Source organism: Numenius arquata, chromosome 22 (genome assembly GCF_964106895.1).
Source record: "Numenius arquata chromosome 22, bNumArq3.hap1.1, whole genome shotgun sequence".
NCBI lineage: Eukaryota > Metazoa > Chordata > Aves > Charadriiformes > Scolopacidae > Numenius > Numenius arquata.
This window is the reverse complement of record NC_133597.1, coordinates 3,624,753-3,644,391: the sequence shown is the minus strand read 5'-3', so window position 1 is coordinate 3,644,391 and position 19,639 is coordinate 3,624,753. Positions and strand designations below refer to the sequence as shown.

The 19,639-nt window shown below is 51.4% G+C and overlaps 1 protein-coding gene across 1 annotated transcript in view; it reads right to left on the bottom strand.

Moving 5' to 3' along the window:
• Window positions 1–256: 256 nt before the first annotated feature.
• The window catches only part of SORL1 (sortilin related receptor 1), a 49,157-nt gene continuing 29,774 nt past the window's right edge, over window positions 257–19,639 (bottom strand). The window contains exons 24-48 of the mRNA XM_074162262.1: window positions 18,849–18,971; window positions 18,069–18,188; window positions 15,823–15,948; window positions 15,473–15,580; window positions 14,924–15,055; window positions 14,544–14,675; window positions 13,708–13,842; window positions 13,186–13,341; window positions 12,437–12,586; window positions 11,898–12,026; window positions 10,274–10,400; window positions 9,557–9,726; window positions 8,869–8,981; window positions 8,419–8,523; window positions 7,396–7,468; window positions 6,087–6,169; window positions 5,704–5,800; window positions 4,950–5,134; window positions 4,345–4,464; window positions 4,076–4,240; window positions 3,042–3,216; window positions 2,398–2,504; window positions 1,528–1,720; window positions 1,198–1,410; window positions 257–717 (exon numbers count right to left, since the gene is read on the bottom strand). Coding sequence (XP_074018363.1) covers window positions 650–717; window positions 1,198–1,410; window positions 1,528–1,720; window positions 2,398–2,504; window positions 3,042–3,216; window positions 4,076–4,240; window positions 4,345–4,464; window positions 4,950–5,134; window positions 5,704–5,800; window positions 6,087–6,169; window positions 7,396–7,468; window positions 8,419–8,523; window positions 8,869–8,981; window positions 9,557–9,726; window positions 10,274–10,400; window positions 11,898–12,026; window positions 12,437–12,586; window positions 13,186–13,341; window positions 13,708–13,842; window positions 14,544–14,675; window positions 14,924–15,055; window positions 15,473–15,580; window positions 15,823–15,948; window positions 18,069–18,188; window positions 18,849–18,971 — 3,305 coding nt within the window. The 3' untranslated portion in view covers window positions 257–649. The remainder of the gene's footprint in view (window positions 718–1,197; window positions 1,411–1,527; window positions 1,721–2,397; window positions 2,505–3,041; window positions 3,217–4,075; window positions 4,241–4,344; window positions 4,465–4,949; window positions 5,135–5,703; window positions 5,801–6,086; window positions 6,170–7,395; window positions 7,469–8,418; window positions 8,524–8,868; window positions 8,982–9,556; window positions 9,727–10,273; window positions 10,401–11,897; window positions 12,027–12,436; window positions 12,587–13,185; window positions 13,342–13,707; window positions 13,843–14,543; window positions 14,676–14,923; window positions 15,056–15,472; window positions 15,581–15,822; window positions 15,949–18,068; window positions 18,189–18,848; window positions 18,972–19,639) is intronic.

The window sequence follows — 19,639 nt, the reverse complement described above, 5'->3', positions numbered from 1 at the left end:
TTGCCAAAAGATTGTGCCTTTCAATAAGGGGGGAGAAATATGTAAAAATAAGGATTTTTATTATCGTGGCAAGAACAATGATGGGGATGCCAAGAGACTACTGCCTTGCAAGATAAAGTGGCACATGTTCTACACAATAATGTGTACAATGTCTGACGACTTTGGAAATCTGTTCTCAAGCAGATTTCCCAATAAATTAACACAACAAAAATACTTTCATATAAAACAAAGTCCAAAGGATTTTTTTTTTTTTTTTAAAAGTAAAAGCAAAACCATCAGGGACTATATTACTTATCTCTCTCTACATATATAATCTCCTGAATTTTTTTTTAAATAAATTTATTCTTGTCTTAGAAAAATAAAATGAGTAGCCAATTTAGTCAACGGAAAATATCTCACAGACTTAAAAGCATGCCCAGCAAGCATAGCCTTGTAAGACTAAATTATTGTTAAATCAAAGCAATTTGTTACTAAACCAACCTAGTCTGCAATTCACAGTTGATTACTACAAAGTGTATTTTTTAAATTTTTTTTGGCCCATATAAAAATAACATATTGCAACTCAAAGTGCATTTTTAAAATAAACAATCAACTATTTTTATCAAATAAAATATTTACACCATTTGGTTTGTACAGTCAGAAATGCGCTTCATGCGATGACCATGGGAACATCATCTGAAAATCCAGTTATCATTGGGGCTTCGTCATCCTCATCTCCTGAAAGATAAACCCAGAGCTCTGTTACGCTGCCCTCAGCGTTTCACGGGGCAGGAGGAAACCAGCTACCAATGCTGGCCACAAAACTGCCCTCAAAATCAGTATATTATGGCCTCATTAGTGCTCTTACCTGGTTGTTGTATCTGTTATATTCAGGTTTTAATTGACTTGCATCCATAGAATGGTTTGGGTTGGAAGGGACCTTAAAGATCATTGAGTTCCAACCCCCCTGCCATGGGCAGGGACACCTCCCACCAGACCAAGTTGCTCAAAGCCCCGTCCAGCCTGGCCTTGAACACCTCCAGGGATGGAGTGGTTTAAGTGAAGCTACTAAAACATTTATCCTGGGCCAGTTTTGTACTCTTGGAACAAATCCATGGAGATTTTGATGCCAATAGTGGCCCAAAGCATGATGGAAAAGTTAGGTCTTGCACTGGTTTCACATCCTTAGGGCTGCGTGTGAAACCAAGGGCTACGTACCTAAATCATCTCCTGAGGAGAAGATGGCCGAGCCCAGGCGGGAGCTGTAGTGGCTGTTGGCAAAGGTGGTGAAGCTGTTCTGCAGCCGTCGGTGCCTCATGTACAGCACCACGAACCCGATCCCGAGGGTCACCAGCAACAGGAACAGCACCGGTACCACGATGGCAGCGACGTCCGTGGATCTACCGGTTTTTGAGGCAGAGGAGTCCTCACCTGAGATGCGGGAGGGAAAGAAGTGCCGTTAGCAATGGATAGCACAGTTCTCTAGGAGTTTGTGAGGCTTTTGTTAGTCTTTGAGAAGGAGGATGGGGGAAAATGCCAGGGGCTTACCAGTTCCTAGTTCATCGTAGAGAAGCGTGGCCGGCTCGCCGCACATCTGCCCACTGTACAGGCACCTGGCCTGAACGGTGAATGAATAGTTGTGACCTATCTTCAGGTTGGAAACTTTGAAGAAGTTTTCCGTGGTGTTCCCGAGATAAGCCGTCATGTTCAGCAAGCTGTCAAACATGTGAATCTCGTAACCCTGAGAGTTGTGAAAACAAAGACAGAAACCCCAAATCACTTGGCTGCAGAGGTCAGGTTTGCTCCTTCTGATAGGGCTTTGAAACTTGTTTTTCCTCCCGCATCCAGCTTTGATGCGATGTGCTGGGCTATCAGCTGGGAGAGAGCAACGTGGAGCCTCCTCCAGGCATCTGTCAGCGCACACTGACCTTGGCCACTTCAGGGAGGAGAGACGGTTTCGCTCTGTCTGGTTCACTCTGTTCTTAGCATCCACCCGAGACCACCCAAAACACAGAGTCCAGGACTCGTGATGGGTTTTTATTTTGGCATACTTTGCTACCTGCCCGGGCCCTGACAGAGAACGTGTCACAGATTTTCTATCGAAGTCAAAAAAATGACAATTCCCAGACGCTACCGATGTGCTTCCCGGCACGGGGGGGGAGGGGCGATGTCCTATTCCCAGTCCTTTTGCACGTTAGAGTTGACCTTTTCCAAGAGGATAATTATGTTCCTAAAAGGTGACCGGCTGGATCTATCAGCTTCAGTGGCTTAGTCATGATAGGAATTGAAGTGAGCTCTACCTAGAGGGCTCATCAAGGGCATTCAGAGGAGCAGAGAGTACTGGTGTATTTTAAAGAGTCTGTGAAAGGAGGTTTTTCTGAAACGCTGCCTGTAGGACAGGAGAGACACGCAACTTACCCGGCTTTCATTGAAATTACTTTCCTTTAACGCCAAACTCTTCCAAAAAAGCAGAATGTGGTCATTTTCTGTTATAATTTTTAAGGCGTCCGGTGCAGACAGCGGAACTGCAAATGAGAAGAAACGGCAGGCGGGTCAGGTTTAACACTGGAGACACCGTTCTTTTGGCTGAGAAACAGCAACGGGGTCACTTCTGAAACTTGGTATCTTTTAGGGACCAGCACAATCCTCTGCTTAGAAAAGGGCTGTACTGGAGGATGGGATACTGTGGTAATATAATCCAGTAGGAGGTTTTCAGTGGATTTTTATGGTAGGACCATATGGTACTAGATGGTGTCTACTCAGCCAAACGGGCGTCTTTCCCATCTCCATCTGGGCAGGAGAAAGGCTCCCCAGCTATCGTTTGAGAGGCTTCCTCTCCACTGCTGTTGTTTGGGGGTTCAATTGGGAGCTCTCCTCCCCGGGAGCTGCAGGGAGGCCTCTCGGAACTGGGCTCTGGCTGGGGGAGAGGACTAAGCCATGGAGAAACAGCCAGCGCAGGGGTGGGATGATGGATGGCGTGAGGGATGGTGCTGGATTCCCTCTAGTGGACACCGCTGCAAGGACTCGCCCCGGCACCCACCCAGCAGAACTCTTGCCGTTACCTGTGCTGATCTTCACGCTGGATTCTTTGCTCATGTTTCCCAGTTGAACAATCACGTGGTATTTGCCTCCCGGTTCAAGTTTCTTAATGGTGTACTCCACCGTGCTGTTCCGCGTTTTCACTTTGTAGATTTTATCTGTTTTTCTTACTAAATCTTTCACTGCGACAGCGTATAACTGGAAGGGGAGGAAAGGCACACACGGTGAAAGATGTTACTTTCCTGCAGACTTGCTAGCAATTTTGTACAATGATAGGACATTAGATGGGAGGGGGTGCGTGTGGACAAAATTTGAATTAAACCATGCCCGCACTCTATAGAAAGCCCAGGAAGCAAGATTTCAAGCCTCTTGCTGCGCTCGCTGGATCCCTGCCCGAGATCAGTATTTACAGATAGAGAAAACGCAGTTACTGGAACAGATGAGGGCAGGAGGAAAATCTCAGGTTGTATTTCTTACTGAATCACAAGGATGCAGTGCAAACTCCTGCCCTGTCAAAGTTTCCGCTTTTGCCGGGAAGATTTATACCTTTGCCGTTAAATTCTCTGGACCAGGACAGGAGCGGAAAGCTTGCTGAGAAAATGACTCGCCTTCAACGGAGCGAGACCCGACGGCACGCCAGCGTGCCAGAAAACAGAACCGGGCTTTGTTGGGGCTGAGCTGGGGCGGGAGGCAGAGCCCACAGCCCGGCCGCCCCCATGTCGGTCCTGCCGACCTGCGGGTTCTGGGGAGGCTCCAGGGCAAAGCCGAAGCCCAGAACAGTGTTTGAGCACATGCCCAAGTTCACTTTCAGACTCTGTCAGCGATAGATATCCCAGATCTGACTCTTATTCACGCTGCGTTTAAAGTTATACCCCTGAGCCAGTAACATGAAGAGAGGAAATGCATGTCCCAGAGGTGTCAGCATCTTGACAACTGTTTAGATGGAGCGTAGACCTGATCTCAGACTCAGTTCTCCATCGGCAGCAGGGCAGGGATCTGTCTTTTGAGGGAGGGTTTTGAGTGCAAAGGGACAGGAAAAGGTGCTGTGAGATATTACCATGTCCTGGTCGGGCGAATCGTAGGGCGATTCCCACTTAATGACAGCGAAGGTCTTTCCGGTGTGCACCGAGTGGAGGTGCCGAGGGGGAAGGCGGTTGTCGGGGATCATCTTCACCACAACGTAGTCGGACGGTGGCCCTTGGTAGGGAGACATCACACGGACCTTGAAGGGATGAGGCAGCGGTTAATACTGTGCCTGCATCCTTCGGTAGCAAGCTACAGCCCGTAGCGCGGGTAGGAGTGGGGGGGAAGAGAAAAGGAGCCTACCAGAAACAGGTACTGCTCGTCCCGCTGCACGAGCACCGTCATGTTGTGGGAGGTCGTGGTGGTGTTGTGAGGGCTCCTGTACAGCTCAAGGAAGGATGTGGCGTAGAAGATGCCATAGACCTGCGGAGGGAGAGCACGACAGGGACGGTACAGAGCGTGGCAAGGGACAGGGCTCCCACCCGAACTATCATTGGCTGTGGCTTTTTGGGGACGTGATGCAATGACCCTTTTTCCCCCGGGCACTCCCTCCTGCCCACGTTCAGGTTCAGTCCGTCCGCTCGCCTCCGCGCTCCCCACCCCAAAATCCTGGGCTCAGCTCAGAGAACACAGCAGTCGATTGAAAGCCCGCTGGAGCATCATGCTATCTGTATTTCAGCCACTTCCCCGCTGGATCAGTGGCTGAACAGACAGACAACAAGAAGGCTTTCTTTGCTTCAGCTGAAGGGGCAGCAGGTGCCTTCCCTCATTTTTTGAGCGCAAAATTTTCAGGGTCTCGCAATCCAATCCCAACAAATAACCCTGTTTTAAGATTTTGCTTGTGTTTCGAGGCTCTGAGCTAGACCCCCCGCCTCCTGGCTGGTGAGAAAAGGGAGTTGGTGCCTTACGACATTCCTCGGTCCGGTCCAGCTGCACTCCACCGCAGTCTGGTTGACGGCCTTGGCTTTGAGACTTGGCGATGCAGGTCTTGTCCCACTGGTCACCACATGTACAAAAGACAGAGGGCTGTCACCCAGCTCCGTCCTAGCCCAAGCAGAAATTTCATAGGGGGTGTGTGCTGTCAAATTTGCCACTGAGCAAGAAGAGAAACGTGCACTATTAGGAGAGGCAAAGGACTGCAATGGCAGGGGGAGGGCACTAGGAAATGGTCAGTGTCATCACAAAGTGGTCGAGAGGAGCCTGCCTCTCTTGGTTTGTGTTTATCATTAATTTTGAGTCATTTCTTTCATACAGCAGCACCTGGGACTCTGGTATCTAACCTTTTCTTTATCGCGATGCTTTCCCATATCTAGACTCTGCACACCAGAGATTTTTCCAAACCAGAAATTTGATTAATAGGGACACGTACTATACACAAGCCCTAGAAATTGTTGACCTTTTACAGAGTAGATAAGGAACCACAAACAAAATCCCGTGTGATGAGAAAAGGCTATTGCAGCTCTGGGGGGTAAATCCCAAATCCGATTGAAATCTCCGAGTCCTAAGAAGAGAGGCCAAGGATTTGCTGTTTTGTCCTCCCATGATTTACGCTTTCCTAAAGAGAAACTGCTCAGTTGCAAAAAAAGGAATCCCACAGCCTTCTGTAAAACCTTCCATTTGGTGTTGACTAAAGCAGAATTTTACTCTTTGCACAGAACTTACCTTTTTGGACGGACTTTTCTCCTTCTATGATCAGAGTCCTTTTTTCTTGCCTGTGTGTATCAAATGTCCAGTAGATGTTCACGACGTAGCCGCTGACCTGTCAGGCAGCAAGGGCACACAATACGGACTATCAGTTCAGCTGGTTTTTGCAGGCAGTGAAAAACTCGCCGCTGAAAGTCTTTGCATTGTGTTTTCCATCCTAATGAAGAGTGCTGGGGCGGTTTATGAGTAGAAAGAAATGATTTGGCATGAAATAACTAGCTTTGAAAAGTAATTGCAATACTTAAATGGGTGGCAGCTTATCCCATCCAGTATTTAGCATTTACCCAACACAGGTCTTTTTTTCTTTATTCTAGTTTCAGAAGTAAAGGTAAAAACTTTACCTTGATATTTGTAGTCATTTTTAGGCTGAAACTGATGGAGTCCTCACTGTAGCTCTCGATGTGTATGACAGGCGGAGGAATGACTGGAAGGAAAGAGAGAAACAGCTGTTACCTCGGCTCAAAGAAATATAAATACTTACTGAGAGGGGACAGGTAAAATACAGGCTTTCATTACGACAATCACTTCTCAGAGCAGGAATCCCTCCATCTTCCACCCCCAACCTCACCCGTCTGTAAGACACGGATCCCTCAGAAAAGGCACCGACACGCTGTACCTCTGTCATTTTTTCAGTCAACCACCTACAAGCTGCCTTATCTGTGCCAGGCTTGGCACAGGAGGGACACAGCGAGCTCTGGAGACAGGTATTTACTTCTGGAGACAGGTATTTACTTCTGAACTCAGTGGGACAAGCTCATATCACAGCTAACGGCTTCTGGCCATCCAAGAACTCCTGGGGGAGGTTGGGAGCTATCGGTGGGGGCAGCTGCCGAACGCTCATGCAAAGCCTGACGGGAAAGTTATTACGGTTCTCTCTACCTCTTTTTTTTACTAACCATCAGGTACTCATGTACTTCATATTGTCTGAATGCTGCAACTTTAGTAGCCTGGTGTTTTCTTTCCTTCCTTTGTCAACATAGTGAGGATGCACTTTTATCTAACAAATTAGCAGACAATTTTGACATCAGAGTATAGGTTTGGAAGGAAAACTTGGCATGAATACAAATGATTTCAAAAGGCTTTTCTAAAAACAGTTTGGAAGGAAATGATTTGCTGTGTTGTTTGAATTTATCAACTGTCAGGCTGTAATGATGTGATAGTTCCTGGGAGCCTTACTGGTCTCTTAGTGGTCTAACCTACACGAGACGTAGAAACCATCATAATTATAACCTAAGAGGGAGTAGAAAGCATCCTTTCAGGCAGTGACAGCGAAGGAGTTTAGTGGTAATATGTCTCTCCTCTCCGAAGGCAGGATCTAGCCTACACAAGTCAGAGGGAATCCATCTGCAGGAGTCCAGGAGAGAGGGGCACCTTCTGGACAGGCTTCTCGCCTGCTTCCAGGGCAGGATGTCTATCCGACGTGCCACAGAGTTCAGAGGAAGAGTAGGCGCCCCGTTCAGACTTGCCACTGAACTTTGAGGCAGCTCAAGTTAAGCGAAATGGTACAGCAAAGTTGTTAAATAGTATAAAATGCTCAATAGTGAAGAATGAAGGATGAGGAGGGGGTTACGCATGGTGATGCCAACGCTTCGGGCTTATATTCTGCCTTTTTGTTACGTGGTCCGAGTTGACTGCAACAACGAAATTTACCTTTGCCTTTTACGGTGGTTATGGATTTGGAATCACTCCAATTTCCCACTCCTCGACTAGTTACCGCAGCAACCTTTTCAAATAAGAGGGTTAGTTAATATGAACAAATGTACCCCGCCAACATTGTATAATGCAAACAGAGATCGAGGTTAGAGCAAGGTTACGGACGTGGCGGAGCTCATGGGAAAAGGACTTTGAAGCAAACAATAGCTTAATTACTTGGCAATAAAATGCTTATTAGAGAGATAAAGCAGACTACTTTAAGTCAATTAAAGGAATCTAAGAGGAGGGAGGTGCATCCTCTTTGCAGATAACCACTCTCGCATGAGATCTTTGAGGAGCCCATCAAGATAAGGAGCTTTGGACTCTGTCAGCCATAGCGTAGGTAAGAACTGCGCCGGTGAAGTCCACGCAAGCACCGAATCCAGTTCCAAAGAGTTATTTGGGAACAAATTAGTACAGGAAGGAATACCAAGGAAGGAAAGACTTGCTCCAACTGAGCGTAAGAATAACATTGAGTCATGGTCGGGGAGAGGGGTTTATCCCACCTCCCGGTGAACTCCTCCAAGAACCCACGCTCATTCAGCACAGGGAGGATGGATATATTTCCCAGGGCTCACTGGGCAGACTTTCATTTCCTATTCTTATTAGTTGTGTCTATAATCATCCAGCTTCTCTCATCTGCATACATTCCCCACAGGCGGATCTGCTTCTTTTCCCCAGTGATACAGTCAGGACCAAATTTATCTCTGGCCCAGATCCAGTGCAATTGCAGTGACAACGGAATGGGCAATTAGCGGTGCCGATTTCATAATACAGCCGGGCCTCCTGGGAGAAGGTGCAAACCAAGGGCCTTAATTCAGGCCTTGAAGCTATATACATTAGCAGTGCAAATGCCAAGCCCCCACTGAGGGTTGTCATTAAAGGGCAGGATTTTAACAACATACTTTTTTTGGCAAGGACTTAGACCATTTAGTGAAAAGTAAGGAGAACATGCACAGACAGAGCTGTGAAAATACTCACCCTAACGGTGTATAACGTGTTGACCTGCAAGTCCTGGATCTCAGTGTAGTTCTTGGTGGTTCTAAGGGATGACCACTCCTTGGATCCACTCCTGCTGTATTCCACCTAGGAGCACCAAAACAAGGGATGAGGGCTTCGCAGCAAACATCACCATGGGGTGACAGGTCTCTCTGTGTCAAAAGGCCAGGAGAAAGAAGTACGAAAGCTTAGAAAGGGAGCCAGAAATGAAATTATGAACTTGAGGGCTGTGTCGCTACCTACAGCCCTGCAGCATTTCTCCTCCCAACTCGCCCGAGGTTCTTAGCAGATTTCCTCTACGAACTGTCCTCTTCCCGTCCCACCCCACCTCTGCGGAGATAGCTGTGTTCAGACAGGCCAGCCTGCAGTGCCACAAGCCCCCAGCAGCATTCCCTGTCCCACCATCAATCCGGACTTGGCAGCAGGACTCACGATGAATTCCCGGATGAGGCCGTGGGCGATGACGGGGGGACTCCAGCAGCCCAGCACCACTCCTTCAGCTTCTTTTTTCAGGGACAGCTGCAGGTTAAAGGGAGCGTCTGGTACTGGGGAGAGAAACAGAGGTGTCGGTGACGGTCGCAGTTGTGTGTCTGGATCACAGTGGGAAAAGCAGGATAAGGCCAGTGTCTCCCTAAAAGGTTGGGACAGAGGGGGAATGGCCAAGTGGTCCTGCCTCACGGGAGATGTCATCTTCCTGCAGGTCCCTTTCAATCCCGCTGTGGAGCAATGAAGCTTTTTTTGTACCTGGGGTGAAGCTAGGATTTTGCTAAGCTCTTCACTTTATTTTGCATCCCTTCCTTAACCCGGCCTCCACTCTGCAGCCAGAAAGATCTTGCTCCTTGCCTGCGGTACTGAAGAGTCCCACAGGCTCAGTGTAAGAAAATATAAACTTCCCAGTGATACTAAACGACTAAGTGACAGGGAAGAGGGCAGGTTGGTGACTCAGTGCAGGACTGACTCTGTGCAGGGAACCCGCAGCCCTTTTTCCCAGTCCAGCACAATTCCCAGGCCTGTGGAAAGACTCCTTTTGTTCCTAGCGGGGATACCTCCACGGTATCTACTTTCTAGGCCGAATTGGCATGCCTCGGGTCACAGACACAAGCCACGCAGGTCTGCTTACATCCTTCGGGTGTCCGGAGGGTGATGAAGTCGTTGGTGTTGTAGACTCGGCTGAGACACTGCACTTGGACTTTCACCTGATAGGTACAGTCGGGCTTGAGGACTTTCAAAACGCTGTTGGTTTTGTTGCTGTGGGTTTCCAAAATCTTCCAGATGCTTTCACCGACCGTCCTGCACGAGAGAGTCACACCCCTCCAGTCAGGACAGTGTTTTACAAAGGGTGAAACCATCCACCTGTATCTTAAGAGCTTGCTGCTGGGTTTCCTTTGCAAGTAAAGCCAAACCACCTGCTTGGAAGGGTGCTTTTTGAAAGCCTGAACTAAACATAGCTTAGTGACTTATAAGCGCCGTCCTCCGAGGTTTTCTATAACTGCTGTGCTCTCCTTTCTTGACTTTGCTCTCGTCGTTACCCGTCCCACAAAGACAAGACCCGAGCAAGAAAGAAAAGCCTGAATATAGCCACTTTACTGTCTGTGTAAACAATCTGGAGGAAACAAATACAGCTTTTTACAGATGCCCCCTGGTTACAGCTATTTTGGGTCTCCTTCACAAGCAAGTACAGAGACCTTCCAAGCAGATTGCACAGTCCCCAGCCTTTCAGGCCCGATTCTGAATGGTTCTTAGCTGTAAACATGTGCGTGCTGATCCCGTGCCTGTGTTTCTCCTATCTTTCACTTGATACGAACAGCAACGGGTCACGCAGCAACGCGCAGTGTACCTGTAGTAGACGTTGTAGACACAGGAGGATGAGGACATTCTCTTTGGCCGAGCCCACGTCAGAGTGACATCGCCGGAGAAATCGGCCGTCCACTGGAGGTTCTGGACTTTGTACACGATTGCGTCATCTGAGCAGGCAAGGGGAAAAGTTAGTCTGTCGGAGGGAAACAAGCCCTTTGCCCAGAGCAGAAGCAGGAGTTACGTTCATAGCACAAACAGCACGGGGAGGTAAAAACAGTGGTATGACCCAAGGCAGTATTTGCAGTATTCCAATTAGATGTGTAATTCAGGCTGGTGTTATCGGTGGAGAAGAGCGGGCTCTTCAGAAGGCAGTTCAGAGCAGGAACGCACCCCCGGCGCTCTTAGTTCTCCCCAAAACATCTTGGTTGTCTTTATGCAGCATCACGCAAACGTCCCCTTTCCCCCAAGGAAAGATAAAGCGTGGCTGTTGATGAAACACTCTTTAAGATAATTTTAGAAGTGTATGAGTGCAAACTGCTGGGTGCAGGCTAAGTCACTCTTCTACTCGTGTGACAAATCTGTGCTGTCACTGTAGGCCATCCAGGGCCTTTCTTTGTGTGGTTTTCCTTATCACATCTCGCCTTCAGCAGAAGGGCCCAAACGAAGGGTGGTAATTAAGGCAGTAGTCTGAGGATTGCCTTGAATGTGAACTTTACACCTGAATCGCCGCCTGACCTTGGGAGAGGCATTTAGGGGGTAACAGCACTGTGAGACCCAGCGGTGGGGACTCGGGGGGGCTCATTCGAAACAGCCCAAATCCTTTCCCCGTTCTTTCCCTCCGGGGACCCCATGCTGGAGCCCACATCCAAACCCCGTGGCCTGGCCCCGCATGGGTGCTCAGCTTCATTCCCAGTGCCGTACAGAAACCAAGCGGAGCGGAGACAAACCGCTGCCGCTTCGCTTTCCCTAACGAACTGGAAATGAAACCCAGCAGGCATGGGGGTCCATGGACAGGCACGGCAAGACAAGCTACCCGATGGAAAAGAGATGGTTTCCCCTTGGCATAGCAAGCCATGAATCTCAGCAGCTCCTTCCCCCTCCCCTGAACCTGCTAGCCTCCTCCCAATCAATATTTAATTAAAGAAGTAAAACCTGATTGATGCTCAGCCCCCCAAGCAGTTCGGTAGAAAAGCGGCTGAATCTCATGGCTGGCCAGAGACAGCGATCGATCGCTGTTATCTGCCCAGGGCGGGCTGCGGCGTGCATCCCGCCTGCCTCCACGGGGCCACCGAAGGCCAGGGTGGGAGGACCAGTGACGGTGTCCGGGCATGCGCCACAGCTCCCTGGGTCACCTTGCAAAGGAGGACAGAGCTGGAGCCTGTTGCTCCACCCGTGGGCCATGTAAAATAGACAGCTTTGCTTCTACCCATCCTAAAGTTGTTTTTTCCTGTGTCTGAGGCTGCTGGAAGTCAAATTGTCAGTGTAGAAACTGTCGGGAAAGTTTGTCCCAGGTGGTAATAAATGGGTGAGGATGGTAGCTTGGACAACTGAAGAGAGGCAAATACATCTAGGATGTTGTGAATGTAAGGTCACATATCCAGGACAGCACCTCAGTGTGCTAATACAGAGCAGGCAATGAGAAATGGGAGAGAGCTGCTCCTTACCGGTACAGTTCCTCTCATCGCTGCTGTCGGAGCAGTCCAGATATCCATCACACCGCTCTGTCACCATAATGCAGGCCTCTCCGTCCTCGCATTTATAACCGTTAGGGCACGACAGGGTGCTGTGAGTAGCTGAAAGAGGCAGAAAAGTTTCACAACTTGGGGAAGAAAAGTTCCCTCACCAGCCCCAGGCTGTTTGCAAGGGCAGGGTTGGCAGTGCTGCTTCAAAAGCAGGCACGATGCTGGGGTGGCTGCATGTCAAGGCAGTGGCAGTGTCAGAAACAGGGCTATCTCGTTTTGGGTCCATCTCCTGGCATGGTGGCATCAGAAGAACCTGGAGCTTATCCCACTGAAAACAACCACTGGCCTTCTAATGGGAATGGCACCGGTTGTTTGGGCTTTTTACTCCTTTTTTACTGTAATGCTGCATTTGCTGGCAGGATGTCACCAGGAAGAAAACTCCTTGGCGGCTCCCCCATCCTCACAAAGAGTTTCCCAAGGGAAAGAGCCAGGCGAGACGCTCTCCTCGCCCCAACACTTACGGCAGTTCCTCTCATCCGTGCCGTCCTGGCAGTCCCGCAGCCCGTCGCACTGCTTCCAGTTGGGGATGCACTTGTGGAGCTGCTGGCACTCGAACTCGAACCTGCTGCAGCGTCCCGGGAGCGCCGGGGAGGTGGCCGTCACGTTGGGTCCTGCACACAGCGGCCAGCGAGTGAGGAAACCACCCACAGCACGGACCAGGCTGCCGCTGCCACCAGGAGGGACACCAAAACCTGTCCCCAGGTCCCGACTCCACTAGATGGCAATCTCTTCCCATCTAGCAGGTAGATGGCTTCTGCTGGGATGACGCCTAAGCCATCCTCTCTCCTGACTGCAGAGGGCTGGGAAAGCAACTGGTTTGCAGGGGATGTCCTGCACGGGCTCAGAGCTCGGCAAGCCTTAGCAAGGACCACAGTGAGAAAAAAACCCTCTTTTACCTTCAGCGTAGGTGTGAGGTGGGAACCCACCCTGCAGTCCTGATCTCCGTGCCCCTACACAATCTGAGACTCAACAGCATCAGGTTTGAACAGCCTCATCTGAGCAGGGACCTGCTGCAGCAGGAATCCATGCCGCCTGCGGGGCTGGAGCAGCGTCCCAGCTGGTGGCAGGGGCTCTGACCCTCCAGGGACAGAGGAGTCGGTGGGCTTTTACAACCACGGTGTAGTTTAGCCCTGTTATCTGGCAAGGCTCTGAGACTGTGACAGTCTTGGGTGCTCCTACAGAAAAATGGGCGAGGAAGAGAAAAGCTTACGTGAAGTCGGGCAGGCTTCCTCGTCGGAGCCGTCGGCGCAGTCCTTGTAGCCATCGCAGACCCAGCTGTTCATGATGCAGGCGCCGCTGTTGCAGCGGAAGTGATTAGGCAAACACGTCGGTGGGATCGAGGTAGTCACGGGATGGACAGGAGAACCTGAAAATACACCATTCAGAGCTGATCCGAGAGGCCAGCTCCTGCGCACGGGCTCTAAGCTGTGCCTGTTCCCAGCAGGCTGAAAGCCACTATCAGTGGAGGGAAGCAAGGACATTACAAGCCCCATGTTTTCACCTGCATTCTATCTGCACAGCTCCTAATCATGATTTTTAAAAACACAGAGTAAAAAGATGCATGAGAGGGCACACACAGCCCATTCCCAGGGGATTTTTGAAGGAATGGGGGCTGGCGCAGCCCTGCGGGAAGGCAGCTGATGCCAAGAGTGGTCCTTCAGTGTGGCACAGCCCAGCCTCGGCCAGGGCTCCCGTGAGCCGAGCCGAGCCAAGCCAAGCCGTGTCCCCTTACCCTCGCAGTCCTTCTCGTCGGACCAGTCCCCGCAGTCGTTCTCCTCGTCGCACTTCCACCGCTTGGGGATGCAGTGCCCGTTCCCGCACTGGAACTGGTAGTACCGGGAGCAGTTCGGGGCCTCTGTTGGATTTTCTGACAATGAGAGGAGAGTCCTGTGAGCCCCAGTGTTATCTCACCAGTCTTCAGTATGGCTGAGGTGTTGGAGCATCTCAGGCCAGGCTACAGCTATCTAGTCCCCTGAGCAGCGTGAGCAGGGTCCTTTCTCTTCTCCTCCAGCATCCCCATTCCTCACAGCCCTCGCTAGCCTGCTGCCACCACTATTACACCTGCGTGCCGGGTACTTCATGGCCAGACACCACCTAAGAGCTCAGAACCAGAGCTGACAGCGAAATTCAGACAGAGCACGGCAGAAACGGAGAAGCAAACCCTGCAACTCTGAAACGAAGAGGCAGCTGCTTCGTCTGGCTGGGTACGGCTCCGACAGCTACCCAGGGAAGAGTGGTAAATATTGAGTTTGGCTGAAAACTGCCTGTCTGCTTTGGGCTGGGAATCTGTGAAGTAAATATGGTCACGTATGACTTAGTCAACCACAAGACGTGCCAGCCGTGTTGGATTTTCAGCGTGCTTCACTTCACCTTCCTGCCATACGAGGAAAAATGATACTGATCTCCACGTAAGACAGTCTGCAATGTGCAAGTGGAATGCTACACGCACACACGTGTACGCACACACACGAGGGCCTATGTCATACATGAAGAAGCCAGTACACCATGCTCCTGAAATTCAAAGGAGGCCGGAGCGATGGTTACAAGAGACCCTGAGGTCCCGCTCACCGCAGTTTGCTTCGTCAGAGTAATCGCCGCAGTCATCCATCCCGTCGCACTTCCACACCAGGCTGATGCACACCCCGTTCTGGCACTGGAAGCTGAACTGGTCACAGGTCCGGTGGAACTCAGGGTCCTGGGCTGCGGGGTGGCACGGAGAGAAGGCAGAGATTTAGTGTAAAGACCAGAGTCTCATCATTAAGGAGAGAGGAAAGAAGGACACTTAGAAGCAATCATGGATTTATAAGCAGAGCATTACAGTCCAGAGCCACCTCTTAGGAGAACTGGCAGCTTTCTGGTTCCCTGGGGAATGTGCTCTCCTCTCTATGCATCTGGTTTCATTCTCTATCCCACCCTCCTTTTGCAAAGAGGCACAACATCCCACTTACAGCAGCCAGCGTAGTTGGCATCTTCATCTGATCCGTCTCGACACTGGATGATGCCGTCGCACACCATGGAGTGGAACAAGCACTGCTGCCGGTTCTTGCACACGAAATCCATGTAGCGGGTGCACAGGGGTTCTGGAGAAAGGAGAGGTGAAGAGGAGAAGGGATGGCACCTCCGCAGCGCTTGGCAGCAGCGATGCCACCCGCTGCGACCTGCCCAGACCCGGAGTTCGGGAAGTTAGAGAAAGTTTCCGAGACAAATCGCTCGAGCTCTGTCCCCACACAGGCCGAGAACCCACCGGGGTACCAGCGGGTTGGCAGAGGCGTCAGGAAGGATTTGGTCACCTCCCTGAATACAGCTCCTGTGACAGCGTGCCCTCCCTGCCCGTCACAGCCCTGCCTGCTGTGCCTTGTGCTGACACGCGCAGGCCAGCCCCGTTTCCCAGGGGGCTCGGGAATGCTAACGAAGGCTTTCCCATTATCTCACCAGGGCTTTTCTCCCAGGGAGACAGGCTTTGGCAGGCGGCAAAGGCTGTCAGCCCCGGTACTCACCGCAGTGCTGCTCGTCCGAGGCATCGGAGCAGTCGTTGATGCCGTCGCAGTGTTTGCTGGTCGGGATGCAAGTGCCGTTCGGGCACTGGAAGCCGTTGCACTTTTTTTCTGAAATGCAGAATTGGGTAGATGTTGAGCAGGGCTTTTTTTTTGTTTGTTTGTTGTTTTTTTTTTAAAGCTGCCTTGAGTTAGCTACACAAAGCTCCAGCCGCCCTCTCCCTGTGTCTGCCTGCTTTTGGAGGGGTGGGAATCGTCTCCCCCGGGGTTTGCTTGCAGGGTCATCTCGGCGCGTTGGTAGAAACCCCTCCAGCCCCGCGGCAGAGCCCCCCTCCCCACGCCTGGCGCGTTACCGCAGGTGGCCGGGTCCTCGTCGGAGCCATCCTGGCAGTCGGCGTCGCCGTCGCAGGCCCAGCGCTGGGGGATGCAGTGGCCGTTGTGGCACTGGAAGCTGGAGGCCTCGCAGGTGTGATATACTGCTGAAACAGAGACGGGGGCCGGGGGGACACCCTGAGCTGTGGCACACGTCAAGTCGGGCCACGCAGCACCGGCTTCCTCTGCCGGCACCGGGACTTCATGCCGTGGCAGGTTCCAGCACAAAGCCCCCGCTCCTCAGCCCAAGCAACCACCCCGTGGGCTCCAGGCAAGAGGTTGCCAGGACCCCAGGTTCTCCCTAGATCGCGCCATGGTCTTTTTCTCCTCCGTGCCATGCTTGCTCATCAGCCTGCCGTGCCTCGGGGACGGCTTTTGGAGGCTAGCGAACCCTCCCAAAGCTCTCCCCAAGTCAGGAGCCTCTTTCCCTTCTCGTTGCTCGGTGTGTGGGGGCAAAAGTGACAGTGGTGGCATCTTGCCAGAGATGGCAAGGACCGTCACAGCGAGCACGCAAGCTTTGGTGGAACGGCAGGGTCCCCCAAGCAGGGCAGGACAGACTCAGAGACAGCCTTTAATTAAGGCAGGCAAGGCTTTTCCGTGTCGCTAAAGCAAATTAGATCTATAATTCTCCCTGGGTTTCCAAGGGAGTAGGGCCCTGGCTTTCCTTAGGCTCCTGTCACAAAAATATCTGCCTGTGGGGTATCTTGGTTGAAGCCTAGTCTATGCTGTCACTTTAGAGACAAATACTGCTCTTCAACCAGGAGAGCACTCGTCTTTATTGAGAAGAAAAGCAATGTTCGACTTAATTAAATTGCATGCTACTGGATTTTAGGTTGGCAAGTGACATGCACTTGCAGATATTTCAAAATACCACAATCTTGTGGCAGTAATATTCTATTAGGTATTCAGTGTGAAATGTAATTATTTTAGATAAGAGCAATAATTGCAGCCGGTGAAGTCAGATGAAATGTTTCTCAAATAATTGTGATCCTCTTAGATAATTTCAACTTTAGGCTTTACAGACCCGATATGCTTTCTGAAGTAGGTTCCTTTCCTGTAGTAATTCTCTCTGGGGAAACTCATATGAGAGATAAGTGATACCAATATAAATTAAACCTTCTTATAGAGCCACGCACTCGGAATACTAAAGACCAGGATGCCGCAGGGGCTGAGCACGCAGGAGCTCGGAGCCCTGAAAGGGATCTCCTGGATCCCGTGCCGGAGCCCCATGAGGGCAGGTAGCCCCGCTGTCAGTCCCAGCTGCTGCCAGTATCCTGGGGCGGGGGGGGGTCTCCTGGCCCCCCCACAGGGCTCCCCTGGCCCCATCAGCCCGTCTGCTCTTTCCACGTGGCATGGAAACCACTGCTGTTATCTTGAAATATCCCCTGCATCGCTTTACAAATACGATCACTGAGGGACTGAAGCCTTTCACTGAGGGACTGAAGCGCCGCCTACTCTCAGAACTCTCTTCTTGTGCAAATACTTAGGGTTTGGGCTCGGTTGGTCTGGGGGTTTTTGGCGTGTTTTTAATGGAAAAGACCAACACGTTGTTATCTGCTGTCTTTTCTAATGAGGAAAAGGCTCTATCTGGCTGTGAACTCCAGGAGACCACTGAGGGACGCCACTTTTACACCATGGTGCTGAGGACGGTTGACTGTTGTGACTTAGAACTGCAAATAGAGAATGAGTCTCATGGGGGTAGGACGTGCTGCAGGAGAGGCATAAACTAGGAACAAGACTATTTCTGGCCAACCAGGTTGCGTCAATATGAGTTGTAAGCAAAACCAAGTGTGGATCTTTAGATTTCCAAACAAGGGAGCCCCTTTTTGAGCAGAAGCATCCTTTGCCTGCCCGGCAGCCGCAGACCCGCTGCCCCATTCAATGGTGGTGTTTCAAAGGCAGGGCCACCGCAAAAGGCCTGTGGCCACCGCAGCAACGCACGCCTGTGGGTGCAATCTTGCAAGTCAAAAGCAAAGCTGGATCACTGTGTGAGCATCGCAAAGTGGTCAGCAAATTCAGAGGGAGCCCCAAGGCCCATTGAAGGCACTGGAAGGAGTGAAACCCTTCACTTTTGGAGCATTATATCACCCCGAGCTGAGCTGTGGGTTGCCTGGCTACCCCAGCTAACGAGCAGGGAAACTGAGGCACAAAACGTTTTACAGCACCTCAGGCTGTAAGTAATGAGTGTGTGGCACAGAAGGTTATGGATCCGCATCAAAGCGCTTACCGGTGCAGTTCACTTCATCGGACCAGTCCCTGCAGTCGTTATCACCATCGCACTTCCAGGAAAGACGGATGCACATCCCTGAGCTGCAGCTGAATTCGTCGTTTCGACACTGGTGAGCCTCTGCAAACAAGCACACACAGTTCAGATGCTGCCCGGGGCCAGGGGAGAGGAGAAGGAAAACTTCACATGGGCTATTGAGGGAGGAGAGGAGGGCGATATCTCAGAGATGACAGCCTGCACAAGCCCTGCAAAGCAGACTCCTCTTGAAAGCACGTCTTCCTGCCTCATCCCAAGACCTGAACAACAAAGAGCCACTGCCTTGCTCTCTAGCAGCCTCCTCTCTCCTTCAATTCAGCATCCCACCCCTCCGAATTGCCGAGCTGGAGGTGGACGGCCACAAACATGACAATGCCGAGCAGCCCACGCCTTGCTGGGCAGCTGCCCAAGGTCAGCTTGTAATCTCTACCAAATATTTGGCTTCGGGTCACAGGAGTACCCAAGGAGCAGAGTCGGGAGAGCTGGGTGATAATGACACCAAAGTCTCCCTGCCGGACCACAGCGAGGGGGAGAACCAGCTCCCAGCCCCGCTCTCTCATGTCCCTCATTTCCCAGTATTTATTAAGCGATGGGAGGCGGAGGTTGGCAGCCAGGATAAACAGGGAGCTCTGGAGAAGCACTGTCTTGCCTTACAGCATCTACGAGCACCTCCCCGCCCCACAACCGCTGGGTTTTCCACCCTTGCAGAGGGATGGGGAAGGAGGTTTGAGCGAGGGCACCCACCACAGTGACTCTCATCGCTGTTATCTCCGCAGTCGTCCTCCAGGTCGCATTTGTAGGACAGCGGGATGCAGGTCCCCGAGCCCTGGCAGCGGAACTGGGTGTCGGCGTCGCACACGGTGGTGGCTGGTGCGGTGGAGAGGAGGAGAAGGAGGTGGAGGTTATGGTTAGACAACGTTCCTCCTGCCCGAGCACATGGACTTAGTGCAGGGAACTGAGGACAGCATCCTGCGAGCTTTGCTCAGTGCAGCCTGAGTGACCGGGATGGGATTTTAATGGCGTTATTAGGAACTCTGCATAAAGCAGAGCAAAGAGGGGTTAGATGTCTCCCAGGGAACCAGGACCGAAGCCTGTGTCACCCACCAGGTCCACTCGCAGGCCAGTGCAGTGCCTCCCCAGCCAGGGAGCAGGAAAGCTGAGGGTCCCCACTTGAAGGGGACTTGAAAGTGCAAGTGGTGGGTCGCAGCAGAGCAGCCAAAGGAGGGGAAAAGCTGGGCATGAGCATTGCTAACCAGTCCCTGTGCCAAACTGGTAACCCCCGGCAAACCCACGCAGAGGAACGGGTACCCACAGAGGCTGTCCCTCACCCAGAGCCAGGCAACGAACTCAGACTTGGACTCTGCAGGAAAATAAACTCTTTATCAGTACAAACCGGGCATAAATGGCACCTCTCCAGGAACACCTGGTCCTCCATCGATTTCCTAACTTTAAAGCCAGCCCTTTTTCCACAGTGCCCTTCAGGTTCTGCAAAGCCTGGTAACATCTGCCCCTCCTGCAGGCATTGGCAGTCCCTG